This window comes from Brassica oleracea, chromosome C4, assembly GCF_000695525.1.
Source record: "Brassica oleracea var. oleracea cultivar TO1000 chromosome C4, BOL, whole genome shotgun sequence".
Taxonomy (NCBI): domain Eukaryota; kingdom Viridiplantae; phylum Streptophyta; class Magnoliopsida; order Brassicales; family Brassicaceae; genus Brassica; species Brassica oleracea.
In genome coordinates, this window is record NC_027751.1 from 5662579 (window position 1) to 5676885 (window position 14307).

A 14307-nucleotide genomic window follows, 5' to 3' on the forward strand; every position below is an offset into this window, starting at 1 on the left:
TGCCTTGGATATCTTCTACAATGACAAGGGCATTAAGTTTAACTTGGAACATGCGTGGAGGGAGCTTAGGCATGATGTGAAATGGTCGTCCACCTATCTCGAGAAGGACAGTGGTAAGGACAAGCGCAAACCTGTTGATTCTGATGCTCAAGGGTCAGTGACAGAGCCACAAGAGAGACCCATGGGAGTTAAGGCAGCTAAGGCTGCTGGCAAGAGGAAGAAACTTGGAAAAGAAGAAGAACTAGGACAACTTAAAGAAATGATGGAGACCAAAAAGCAAATTTCAAATCAGAGTTTGCTTGCAAGTTTGGTTGCAAAGACCGAGCCACTCTCTGATATGGAAGAAGCTCTGAAAATGAAATTGCTGTCTGAGATGTTGTCATTATTGATGGTTGGTTAACGCTAGTTTAGTGACGTTTTTTATCTTCTTTACTATGCTTGCAAGTTTGGTGATAATTGTCTGAGATGAACTCTGCTTGCAACTTTGCTTACGCATCTCTTTTTTCTCTGTTTCAGGTCAAGTACAAGCCCATGTGAGTACTGAAGACAAGTACGCTGCTGTGTAAGTCACGGGTTCTCTGTTGCCTTTCTGCTTTGTTTGTTTATGCTAGTGTTTTCATGTGAACCGAGTCACGGGTTCTCTGTTGCCCTTTCTTGGCTTTATAACTATGTTTGCTTTCTCGGCTTTGTAACTCATCTGCTTCTTCTTCTACTACTTTCAAAACTTGTATCTCTTGAACGTGTAACTCATATGCTTCTGCTTCAACGAATTTGTAACTCTACTGCTTCTTCTACTACTTGTACTGCTTTGTAACTCATCTGCTTTGTAACTCTAGTGTAAGCTCTCTGTTTCTTACTATTGTTTTAGCCAATGTTCCAAAGTCTTTGTTTACACCACACCATCGCAGGCGAGGCGAGATCTGATGAGAGCAAGTGGAAAGGGATTATTAGGCTTTAATTCGTATCCTCTCGTGTGACGGATTCGCAGACACTCCTGCTTTTTATATCACGCTCGGGTCTAAGAGTCTCGCGCTAGGTTATTAAAATGGGCCTAAAAAGTTATATAAAAATAATGTACATGCAAAATCTCAAATAAACTAATTTATAATCATATAATTTTAAAAATTATTTGCTTCAATATAATACGGTTTCGTAACATAGTAACATAATAATGTACAAACAATCTATCAGTACTAATTTATATAAACTGTCTATAGTTTAGAAAACCCGCGCCAAAATCTAGTAATATGTATTATAAAGGCTGATCACATTTTATTCTTTAATGTTTGAGAAATATTTTATTGCATGTCGAGGACTCCCAGCTAAAGTCAAACCAGAGTGTATAGCAAAAAGTAAATAACATTTTGTTCTTGACCAGTTAAATTAGCAACTTTGACGAATTAGAGTAGAACTTTAATTTAGATGAATATGTTGTGTGAACAAAAAGCCTAAGGGTCAAGTCAGCCACTCCTGTCAATAAAAGTTGTTGTTAATGTACTTGTGGTGGTTGTTTTGAATTGGCTTAGACATTTTTGGTTTATAATTGGCTCACAACCACATACCTAGTCGGATAAAGAAAGCATATTCTGAGCTAGTCTTTATAGAGCGTTTTTAATGAAAAAATAGAACACATATAATTAGTATAAGTCAGTATCATGAATCGACGGACACAACAGTTAAGTCTTAGCAAACATCTCCATAAACACAAGAAACGTGCATATATCGAACGAAGCAGGCCACATCCGTCTATGGAATGACTACTTCAGTGAAGATCCGACATATCCGGCTCATATATTCAGACGCCGTTTCCGCATGAACAAGGCAGTTTTCATGCGTATTGTCGATCGCCTCTCAGAAAATATTCCATTTTTTCAACAAAGAAAAGATGCAGTCGGAAGGTTAGGTCTATCTCCAATACAAAAGTGTACGGCAGCTATTCGTATGCTTGCTTATGGGAGCGCAGCTGACGCCGCTGACGAATATCTCCGACTTGGTGAAAGCACATCACTTTCACAGAAAGCGTAATACATTTATTTGGAGATGAGTATCTACGAAGACCAACTCCAGAGGATCTTCAACGACTACTCGATATTGGAAAGATACGTGGCTTTCCTGGAATGATAGGAAGCATCGACTGTATGCATTGGGAGTGGAAAAATTGCCCAACCGCTTGGAAGGGACAGTACACACGTGGATCAGAAAAGCCGACAATTGTCTTGGAGGCGGTTGCTTCACAAGATCTTTGGATATGGCACGCCTTTTTTGATCCTCCATGTACCTTAAACGATATTAACGTCCTCGATCGTTCACCTGTTTTTGATGACATTTTACAAGGTCGAGCTCCAAGGGTCCAGTACGTGGTCAACAGACACCAGTATGATATGGCGTACTACCTCACGGACGGTATATATCCAAAATGGTCAACATTTATCCAATCTATCTCACTCCCTCAAGGTCCTAAAGCCTAAAATTCAAGAATCAACCCGAAAAGATGTGGAGCGTGCTTTTGGAGTATTGCAAGCTCGATTTGCAATAGTGAAAAACCCAGCTATTTTGTGGGACAAGAGACAAATAGGGATGGTTATGCGAACATGTATCATACTGCACAATATGATAGTAGAAAATGAACGCAATGGATACACTCAGTATGATACATCTGAGTTTGAACAAGGAACCTCGACCAGAAGTTCAAATGTGGATGCACCCGATACTTCTGAGATGCCCCCAAATCTCGGTAATATGCTTCTTATACGGACTCATGTTCGTGATAGGCATTTACATGAACGATTGAAAAATGATTTGATCGAAAATATTTGGAACAAGTTTGGTAATGATGAAGATGAATAATTATTGTATGTTTACATTTAATCATTCAATAAATGAATTTTAAATTTAAATGTTTTGCAAATTTCATAATTTTAAATTTCTAAGAAAAAAATTAATAAAAAATTCTAAGGACTTCATAGTGGTAACACCATTGGACATACAGTTAGGATCAGAGTCCTTAACTATTCAAAAAAAAAAAAAAACATTAAAATATGGCTAAGGATGCCCTAAGGGAGACGGTTTTCTAGGGATGCTCTCTTCTCGACCTCCCTGTACAAACCAAAACCGCGCTTAGTCTTTCTATTCTCTTTTAACTAAATCCATGGACAAGAGCAAGCTCAAGAGATGCTCCACTTCATCCACCCATGTAATTTTCTTCTTCTTCTTTCTTTAATCATCTTTTTTCTCTATTAATAGTTTTTTTGTTTTTGTTTTTTTTGGGCTGAAGCAGCTGATGAGGCCACAGATCCTTTGCAAAAGGGTAAGAAAATAATTGAGTTTCTCGTTCTTTGCTGTGCCATTGTTCTTGTTCTGTGTAATGGTCTTATTTTTTTTCAAGGGAGTAAAGAATACCCCATAACTCGCAACAGAAAACTTGACATCCACTTGAGAACCATTCATATGAACAAATCCAAAATACAAAGATAAAGGTAACCTGAGGACAGTGAAGAACAAGAGAGCTAGTGAAACCCCTGGGAGTACAACTTCTTGTTTGATATAAATTCTCCACGCGCCAACAAAAGAGGACGTGGATATCCTATCAAGAAGCTTCAGCATTCCGGTTCTACGAGGAGGGTTTCCTTCCTCAGTCCCCGGAACAATAGAGACAGAAACATGTGCATCTGTTCCTTCTACTGGCTTTGTTATGGAACGCAAGATCCGTCTCTCATTGCTTTGTGCCATCGCAGGAACACCACTATACACAGATATGAAGAGCCAATACTCAACCCAGTGCCGTCCCTACTAATTTGGTGGCTTAAAGCACATTAACTTAGTGTGGCCTCATATTTTTTACTATCAAGTAATTATATATTAGAATAATTTTTTTTGTAATTGAATAGTATTAGAGCTATATATTATAATAATATTTAAAATATGTTTTTCAATGATGAATCAATATTTAGCAAGATAATAATACATTTATTTTAATTTAGTAGGAAACTTATAATTATGGCAGTTAAAGTTAGTAATATATAGCTTTAAAAATTTAAGCAGTAGTATAATAAAACAAGATTAAGAATTTAATTTAAAATAAATAAAACATATGATACAGAAAATTATTAAGGAATGAAAATAATCTAAGAGAGTCGTATTGTTTTTTTATTTGTCAACAAAAGAATCATATTGTTAAGTAAGCAATATATTATATGAAAACTGACAGAAAAAATAGTGAAAGGATACGTATGTTTTTAAAAAAGTGCATAATAGGAGTTGAACTCTCGTATGTCACGAGTATTAGCAAACAATCTGAAACTACTACACTAAAACATCCCTAAAGTTTTTTCCAAAAAAAAAAAAAACAACATCCCTAAAGTGTGGCCTCTGAAGCTATTTATTTGATTGTGGCCTAAAGCATATGCTTCATGAGCCTTATGCAAGGGACGGACCTGACTCAACCCAAGCGGTTATAGTGGCCCAAAATGCAAAAGTGATGGCTGATGCCTTCAGTGAGACAAAGCTAATGATGAGACCGGTGGTGACTGGAGACAATAGCTTTGAGCTCAAATCAATGCCTCTAATGACAGAGTTCATTCTTGTCAATACCGCTGGTGGATGACCTTCCGACATAACCACAGCCCTGTTTGGTAGTCAAAAGAGCAAAATAAAATTGCATGCAGTATGCATAAATCATGTGAAAAAACATTACCAGTCTCGTTCGATCAGAATGGTGCCACCAAGTGTGGAAAGCACACCAATGGCCCCAGCAACATTTGTCAACGCAACCAAGGTTGCAAAGTCCGGGATGTTCCGGGGTTTAAGATCGTAATCTAGTAGCAACTTGATGACTGCACCACCAGCAATGATGTAGGAGAGGTTCTGACATAAGAGCCAGAGTCTAAGAACTTTAACGTAGTCCAGTCCCTCGATCCATTGTCCCACAATGGGGCCAAAGATCGCAGAAGAACCAGACTCTATCGCACCGTATATGGCCGCAAGAAGCAGAGAGTTTGGCCACAAGTAGATCATATACAAAGCAACTGAGAATTCCCAAGTTCTGCATCAGAAGAAGAAACTCATACTTACAAAATTGAAGTGTATCCACCATATTCAAATGATCTAACAATGTATAGTGTTTTTTTCTTCTCTTTTGCTTTTATAAACCAACTTTAAACCCATTCAAGATTTCAAATCAACTAAGCAAACCAAGAATAAAATAAAAGAACTAATATTTTACTGAAAAGACTAATCCACAATTTTACCTTTTTCAGTTTTATAACAAAAAATGTTAGAGATGAAACTATTAATTTATTAATGTTAAAAAAAACTATTTATTTATTAATTTATATTTAACCTGGCACCCCATCTTGCAAGAAAATATCCAAAGTAAAGAGATATAACGAAACGACGTCGTAAGGGTGGTGGTGGGTTTTGTGGCTGCCCTAGTTCACGTTTTTCATCCTGTTGAGCAATCCTCACCGCTTCTGTCGCATTCTCCATTTTCTGACTGAGAAAAATATTTCAAAGCATAAACATGGATCATGCATGTGTTTTACTTTTCCAAAATCCACAGTGAATTTGTTACTTTAGAGTTTTACAGAACAACATTTGCATGTGTGTGAATATGTTACAGCAACAACAAAATCCTTTATCGAAGAAGATCCATCTCGATAATTTCTAGGAATAAATCAATCCAAAACAAGAAAAAAAACGATAATTCTAGCAATACATCAGTCTGAAAATTCTCAAATACGAATGAAACAAGAACCTACTTAGGCGCCTCACACGAGCTTGAGAGAATGAATGATGGAAACAGATTCGTACAGTATCAGAATTGCTTTTTTTTTGTACAGTATCAGAATTGCTTTTTGAAGGCTAGTTTTGTTATTATTTGTGATATCAACAATGCCAATTGTTGTGATGGAGTAATAACAAATATTCCCACTTGTGTTAAAAAGAGTTGTAGCAGTAGCAAGGAGTGATTCGATAAGTAATAAGAGTTTGTTATCATTGGTGATATCAATTTTAACGAAGGAATGACAAATGTTCCCACTTGTGTAAAAAGAGTAGTAGCACTAGCAAGGTGTGGTTGAGGAAGTAATAAAGAGTGTAGAAATAAAAAAGATTCTCTTCACTTTAATTTTTTTGGTTTGGTCTTTAAGCATAGTAGATTCTGTTAATTATTAGACTAATATAAATTGGACTTTGTAAAACTAATATTAATTGGACTTAAGCTGATGGTAGTGCAATCGTAAGTGGATCTTCCTTTTTTGTGCAAACGATAATTTTACACCACCGGATTACATGATCAAGAGAAAATAAGAGAGAAAATGACTAGGATAACACTAAAAAAGTTTTTGTCACAAATATAGCCTCTAAGAATAAAAATGACCAAAATAACACTTAATGTTTTATCAAAAGAGATAAATATACACTTATACCCCAATGGTAAATTAATTTAGATATTGGGGTTTAGAGTTAAGAGATGGGGTTTAGGATTTAGGATTTAGGATTTAGGGTTTAGGATTTAGGATTTAGGGTTTAGGGTTTAGAGTTTAGGGGTGGGGTTTAGGGTTTAGAGTTAAGGGTTTAGGGTTTAGAGTTTAGGGTTTAGGGTTTAGAGTTGGGGAGTGGGGTTTTGGGATAAGATTTCAAATTTTGAAAAATAAAAAAAAATTAAATTTTTCAAAAGATAAAATGCTATTTTGATCATTTTAGTTTTTGAGAGCTATTTTTGTGACATAAACTTAGAAATGTGCTATTTTGGAGATTTGCCCAAAATAAAATGAATAGAGGAAGCTTTTGTCGTCGAGAAAACATTCAAGTAAAGAAAGCATGCCTCGAACGCTCTTGAGAGCGTTGTCTTCATTGCTGGCCACCACACTTGTACAAGACATCAGTTACCAAACTACTAACGCTTGTCCCATTGGTAAAGTCTTTGCAGCAGCTTTCCAGAAAATTCGGAAAATATACTCTTTTGTAAATTAGAATCCGTCTTCTGTACAGATAGAGAATTCAGTTTCTACAGATTATACTATGAACCTTTTGATTTGATTCATATAGATTGGAGTACGGGACACGGTTGATAAACTATTCCAAGTCAGATCAAAAGTATAATTAGCGTGATGTAAAAATTTGGAATGTTCTATCAACTGTGTCCAATCCCCATATATCCAATGAATTACTATTTACTAGTTACTACTAATCAAACTACAAACATGGCTTTTGGAGCATTTACTTTTGATCGACTCTTTATTACTGAAGACTAGGATGCTTTTTGTTCCCAAATCTCCTATCTCTTTTTTTTTGAAACACATCCAAATCTCCTATCCAATAATAAGATGCAAAATCTAAAGTCAAGGCATCAACAAATTTCTACATTGTATAATAACCCACGAGACTTCAAATGAAGTGAAAGTTGACAAAAAAAAAGGCCAATCTCTAATAAAATCAGTTTGGTCGGCAAGAATAAAATTAAAAAAATGCAGGTCGAACAAAAGCCCATAAAAGCCCAGCTCACACAAGGCAATATTAGGGAAGCTGTCTTCAAGGGTTGCTTTCTTCTCCACCTCCCTATCGAAACCGCCGTCGTTTTTATCTCCTCTTTTAAACTAATCCATGGACCAGAGCAAGCTCAAGAGATGCTCCGCATCATCATCCTCCCATGTAGTTTTCTTCTTCTTTAGTCACCTCTTCAGCCAATTTTCGACTATTAATTGTAATTGTTTTTGTTTTGGGGTTGGTTTAGGCTGAAGCAGCTGCTGAGGCTACAGATCCTTTGCAAAAGGGTAAGAAAATAATTGAGTCTCTCTTTATTTGCTATGCCATAGTTCTTGTTCTGTGTAATGGTCTTTTTTAAAAAAAAAAAAACTCATAAATAATTATCTCTACTCATGTTTGTTTTTAAGAAGAAGTTAGGTTATCCTGAAGTATATTCTGTTAATTTTGAACTTGGTTCTTTTATTTTTCTTGAAGCAGAAAGAGAGTTGGATGATTTGGAGACAGAAGTTGATAGTCGGAAGAAGCGGAAGCAGGTTATGTTCTGTCTTAATAATATTTGTACAAATGCATAGTTGATCTATATCTCTTTAATTGCAAATAATAGAAATCCTTGGTTCGTTCTACAGGAGGAAGAAACCACAGAGAAGAAAAAAAAGTGTTGTTTTGGCACTAAAGATGCAGAGGGAAACAATGAGCATACCATATTCGTCACGGGTTTTGATAATAGCGGTTCTAGGGATGAGATCAGGAGCGCACTGGCCAAACATTTCAGTTCATGTGGAGAGTTGACGAGGGTTTTTGTTCACATCGAGTGTGAAACCGGTGTTTCCAGAGGATATGCTTTTATTAATCTGAAAAAACGTGGTGGTGAGATTGAGGCCGCGTTATCTCTCAATGGAAGCGACTTGGGAGGTCATAAGCTTCTGGTTACCATGGCTAGACTTAGAGACGAATATTATGGCCACTTTAACTTTAAAGGCTGTGAAATTTGTTATGCTATTTTGGCTGCAGTGTTTATGCTTCAATCAGATTGTTAACTTTCTTTTATAAAGTAAGCTATGTTATATACTATATAGTTTTCTTTTGGTGGGTTTGAAAAATGTATCAAATGCTACATAATCAAAAACTTCAAAATGTGAACATGTCATTGGCAATACCTAGAGCGAACTGAATATGTCGAGGGAAATATAATCTCAATCGACAAGAGGACTCCTAGATTGGCTATAATGTGTGTTAAAGCCTCGGGCAACACCAACCCAGCCTAGAAGGTGATCACGGGAAAGTAGGAACACCTCCGAGGTTACAAAATTTAAAATGTTTGGAAGTTTAAGATTTCAAATTGTGTTATTTAAAATATGAATTTACATTAAAAAGTCATACACTAACATAAAGTCAGTTAAATCTACTTAACGTTTAAGAAAACTTATTTGTAAACAACATATTTGTTTTTTTTTTTTTTGTGAAGACAACACTAAGTGAATATTGTATGCCTTGCATTCTAAATTAAAATTTTATTTTTGATGGAGTGAAAAATATTATAACTAACCACATCGTGGTGGCCTAGTGGTTTCCACTAGAGGAGGAGTTGCCCTGTTGGTCCAAGCCAGGGATCGACTCCCCTCTAGTGCGAAATTATTAGCTCCACATGTGGCCACGCGGATATGGGTCCATGCTTACGGTCCATTTGAATATCCGGGAGAGGATCCATCCGTGGGTTGCACCTCCCCCCCGGGGTTAGGTCTGTGTCTTTAATAGACCCGGGTTTAACCCTTTATTTTTCAAAAAAAAAAAAAATATTATAACTATGAAAACTTTTAGATGACTCTGTTATATGTTATAATTGTTCACTTGTTAAAATGTGTAGCTAACTGAGTTATTTGAAATCTTCTTCTATTATATAGTTACTTTAAGATAACTTTGATTTTTCATCGATTTAAATATTAATATTAATAGATTTCTATAAAAAAACGATGGATGTTTTTTTTTACAGAGGAAAACATGATTCAAACTTGAAATAATTAGTTATTTACATAGCGATATGAATATCCATATATATTCTTTAATATTTTATAAAGATATTTATTACTAATATATATTTATTTTATTAGTGAGATATTAGATAATTTAATATCATAAGATAATTGATTTAACCAATGTGATTTAGGGTTTATTTTTTTTTCATTAAACAACATGTTATACACATAAGAGAAACTAATATCAATTTATATATTAACTATGCTATATGAGATTTCGATCTTTCTTTTCCGATTATGGCGAATCTGAAACCTGTATCTCTGAGAGACATGTGACAAATCTATATGAGAATCCGTTTTATCTGCATGATAATGATCATGTTGGGCTTGTTCTTGTTACTGATCGTCTGAGTACAGCTTCTGAGTTTCATTCTTGGAGACGTTCTGTGCGTATGGCGTTGAATGTGCGTAACAAACTCGGTTTCATTGATGGAACGGTTCCTAAACCTGCGTCTACTCACCGCGATTATGGCGCTTGGTCTCGTTGCAATGACATGGTTGCAACATGGTTGATGAACTCAGTATCCAAGAAGATTGGTCAAAGCTTACTTTTCATCAACACGGCTGAAGGAATATGGAAGAATCTCTTGGTTCGTTTCAAACAAGATGATGCACCTCATGTTTTTGATATTGAGCAGAAGCTAAGTAAAATTGAGCAAGGATCTATGGATGTATCCACGTACTACACGGAGCTTGTTACCTTGTGGGAAGAACACAAGAACTATGTGGAGCTTCCGGTATGTACTTGTGGGAAGTGTGAGTGTGATGCCGCAGCTCTCTCGGAGAAACTTCAAGAAAGAAGCAGAGTAACGAAGTTTCTTATGGGGCTTAGTGAATCGTATGATCAGACTCGCCGGCACATATTGATGTTGAAGCCTATTCCAACCATTGAAGGGCTTTCAATATCGTGACTCAGGATGAAAGGCAACGATCTATCAAGCCTGTGACGCCTCCTGACAATGTTGCTTTTCAGAGTTCAGTTGATTTGATGATTCAAAAAGATGATAATGCTGCTTATGTTGCTGCATATACAGCTCGTCAGTCACAGAGACCGATATGCACACACTGTGGTAAATCTGAACATACCATTCAGAAGTGTTTCAAACTTCATGGCTTTCCCCCGGGATACAAGACTCATGGTTCAACATATATACAAAAGAATCACTCGCAGCCTAAGACTCAGATGATGTCTGCTCCAGCTCAAATGCCATTGACACCTGCAAATGCTATTGCCAATGCATATGCTACTGCAGGGTCGTTGCATTACAACAATGTATCTGCGTCGAATTTGATTCCTCATATCACTTCTGGAGGCACGAATGTCATGTTACAAGACTTCACTCCACAACAGATTCGGAGTCTTATCGCTCAGTTTAACGCTCATGTTCGAGTTCCAGCGAATCCAATTCCTTCCTCATTGACTAATTCTAAGGCATCTATTACGGATCAGGGTATAATGGCCTCTACTTCCACTTCTGGTACCATTCTTTATTTTTAAAAATCATTTTAGATATTTTTCGGTTTAACAGTTCCCTGTTATGTTGAACAATTTTAGCATACGGAAGACAAAAGTGGTGTAAGAAACATAATTCAATACGCAAAACAACACAACAGTTCAACAATATATTCGGCCCCGCGCTTGCGCGGGGGCTCCGCTCCTATTTAATCTTAATGTTCTAGATTGTGAGTTGTTGTGATTATGTGCATTTGCCGTAAGAATGCATAAGAAGCACAAACAATGGAAAATGCCAACCATTCATGTGTCAACCGTACTAATTATTGATCAGGAGTTTCCAGCTGTTTTAATTCGTATCAATAGGACATCCTCTCATGTAGTGATGTTCTTTTTGTATCTTCTTCCCTTCTTTTATGCTGTATATGATTAAGAGATTATATATGATTCATATTCACATATCATTATAATAAATACGAACAAATGAGAAATGGGATCTCATAGTTCTGCATGGAAAATCAAACACAAGATTAGAGTATAGCACGTTGCTTCACTATCTTATTATCAAAAAGTAAATTATTTACATATATACACACACTTGAGTACTATTTTGAGGTATTACGCGCGTATAATATTAGTTCTCAAGAAATTCATATTTCTAATTGAAAAAATTTTACTATCCCCTTATCCGGATCCGGGGTTCTCGGATATCCGGGTGGCGGATATCCTTCTAAAAATTGTAATATCCGGCGGATATCCGGATCCGGATTTGGATCCTTAAAATAAATAAATAAATAATATTAATATATATAAAAATATTAAAAATAATTTAAAAATATATAATGTTTTTAATGATTTCAATGTATAATATTACAAAATTTACATAAAAATTTACGTAAACTATTATAAAAATGAAAATATATTAAAAAGTTAGTTTTTATATATAAATATTACTATTTCTAAAATAGTTATTAATAAAACTTACGGATCCGAATATTCGGACTAAAAAATCAAGATATCCGGATCCGGATTTGACGGATCCAACATTTTACTATCCGGATCCGGATTCGGCCGCTCCGGATATCCAGATTTTCGGATCAGATCCGGATCGAATCTCGGATAGAATCCAGATCTCGGATAAAAGCCCCAGGCCTACACTTAAGTACTATTTTAAGGTATTACGCGCGTATAATATTAGTTCTCAAGAAATTCATATTTTTAATTGAAAACTCCAATCGTGTTGAAGTCTTATCAATTTCTCTTTTGACCTTTGCTTCATTACAGAAGCCATCAACTTTTAAAAGCCAAAGTATAGTTTAAACTAGGCCTGCGACTTCGGTTTTCCAAAAACCGAACCGTCGGTTTTCGGTTAACCGAAGTTTTTAAAAACAATTCCGAAATAAACCGAATAAAATTTCGGTTCGGTTCGGTTATCGGTTTATTGTTATCGGATAATTTCGGTTTTCAAAATTATTTCTGAAAATAATCGATTTTTTGGTTTTCGACTCATTCCGGTCTACTTTTCCAAAAAGTCGGATATTTTCGGTTAAATTCGGTTATTTCGGTTAAATTCGGTTATTTTTGGGTTATTCGGTTATTTTCGGTTCGGGTTTTCGGTTATTTTTGGATATTTTTGGTTATTTTCGGTTTTTAATTTTTTTTTTTTTTGAAAATCAAAAACCGAACCGAACCGAACCGAAAACCGAATTAATTTTCAAAACCAAACCGAATTGAACCGAATTGAAAACCGAACCGAACCGAAAACCGAAAAAAACCGGTTCGGCCCATTTGGTTCGGACAAAAATCCCAGGCCTAGTTTAAACCCAACAGATCTGATATTTTGCCTTTACTATATATCCTGATAATTTTGCATGCCATTTGTTATTTCAGCTTCGAATAGTGTTGCAGATCAAATAGACAATGCAAATCACACAGAATAGATACATATCAAATAAATAATGCAGAAAACTGTAAATCTAACTAATTAACCTAATGTTTATCATATTTAACCGAATGTTGGAAAAATAAATATATAATTTAAAAATCTAAAAAATACAAATTTTTATATCTAAACAATAACTATTATTATTTTAAATAAATACAATGAAAAATTTAAAAATATCTAAAAATTAAATACAATTACAACATACAATGAAGTTAAAAAGCTAATATAGAGTATTTTTGTTTGTGAATAATGTATTTATAATAATTTTCTAATGTTTGTGATAAGTTTTCTTTGTCTAGACCACTCCATGGCCTGGAAGCATTAGAGCATGCCCATCAGAGGATCAAAAGGGGTTCATGGACTCGGTTTTTGAGGCCCGTAATAATTTTAAAAATTAAAAAATGCTATAATTTTGGTGAACCGGTTCGTCCGAGTGAACCCGTGTGAGACGGGTTCAAGCCACATGTCAACACCTCATTGAAAGGTTGTTTTCGGGTTGACGAAGGCGAAACACGGGTTGCGCGATAGATCTTTCATTTTCTCTTCTGTATAGGGTTTCTTTCTCTCCGAGGCGATTTTCATGCGACGCTGACGCCAGAGCTTTTCTCCATCAAATCGCCGACGGACTGTCTCCTCCATGAGCTCAGGTGAGTATCAAGTACATTGACGGTTTAATAGGGTCGATTCTGGGCTCGAAAGCGATCTCGGGAAATCGAAATCGATTTGGGAGTTTGAAGTTAGGGTTCTAAATCGAAAAGGGGGTTTCGATTTATGGTTTTAAATCGTCTTGCGGGTTTGATTAAGGGTTCCATTATCGGGGATTCGAAATCGGTTTGGGGGTTTCGAGTTAGGGTTCTTAATCGATTTGGGGGTTTCGAGTTAGGGTTCTAAATCGATATGGGGGTTTCGGTTTAGGGTTGTAAATCGTCTTGAGAGTTCGATATAGGGTTCATTTCATAATATTGTTTCGTCATTGTATGTTCTAATAATTTGGAATTTTGGTTCAGATGGATCCCGCAGAAGAGAGAAGAGAGATGAAGAGGCAAAAGGAGTACTACAACATGGTAGGATACGTTTGTGATTCAGAATACGGGATTCCGAGAAAGTGTCCGTGTGGTTCGACGATCATTGACGAGGTTCGGGGGAAGGAGGACTACGACACCCTTCCTGAGAAGCGTTTCTTCACCTGCAAAAACTACGAGGTAAACGAAATTCTGATTTTTGTTAATCTCTATTAATTATGTTGCACAAACGCAATTCTGAATTGTATGCTGGCATATGGTCAATCGGGAGATGCGTATGACGAATATCTCCGACTTGGTGAAAGTACTGCACTTTTATGTTTGGAAAATTTCACTAATGGGATAATAATACAATTGTTTGGAGATGAG

General features: G+C 35.9%; 4 protein-coding genes across 5 annotated transcripts in view; 2 read left to right on the plus strand and 2 right to left on the minus strand.

Annotated features, from left to right (window-relative positions):
* Nucleotides 1-537, plus strand: part of LOC106337937 (glutathione S-transferase T2-like) — a 1682-nt gene extending 1145 nt beyond the window's left edge. The window contains exons 2-3 of the mRNA XM_013777034.1: nt 29-391; nt 517-537. Coding sequence (XP_013632488.1) covers nt 29-391; nt 517-537 — 384 coding nt within the window. The remainder of the gene's footprint in view (nt 1-28; nt 392-516) is intronic.
* The window catches only part of LOC106343054 (solute carrier family 40 member 1), an 18009-nt gene extending 12193 nt beyond the window's left edge, over nt 1-5816 (minus strand). The window contains exon 1 of one of the 2 annotated variants that reach the window (XM_013782175.1): nt 5757-5809. The gene's annotated coding sequence lies outside the window, so the exon portion shown is untranslated. Of the gene's footprint in view, nt 1-5756 lie in introns of both variants that reach the window. The other variant, XM_013782177.1, reaches the window with a different exon arrangement.
* Nucleotides 3071-5420, minus strand: LOC106337938 (solute carrier family 40 member 1-like). Its single transcript, XM_013777035.1, has 5 exons — nt 5401-5420; nt 4694-5041; nt 4444-4624; nt 3291-3774; nt 3071-3096 (listed from the first exon to the last, which is right to left on the minus strand). The coding sequence occupies exons 2-5, from the start codon at nt 5011-5013 to the stop codon at nt 3071-3073; spliced, it is 1011 nt and encodes a 336-aa protein (XP_013632489.1). The 5' UTR covers nt 5014-5041; nt 5401-5420.
* Nucleotides 5817-7433: 1617 nt separating the features above from the next.
* LOC106337939 (nucleolin 1-like) overlaps nt 7434-14307 on the plus strand; it is a 9036-nt gene continuing 2162 nt past the window's right edge. Inside the window, exons 1-4 of the mRNA XM_013777036.1 lie at nt 7434-7650; nt 7733-7772; nt 7960-8018; nt 8112-8411. Coding sequence (XP_013632490.1) covers nt 7603-7650; nt 7733-7772; nt 7960-8018; nt 8112-8411 — 447 coding nt within the window. The 5' untranslated portion in view covers nt 7434-7602. The remainder of the gene's footprint in view (nt 7651-7732; nt 7773-7959; nt 8019-8111; nt 8412-14307) is intronic.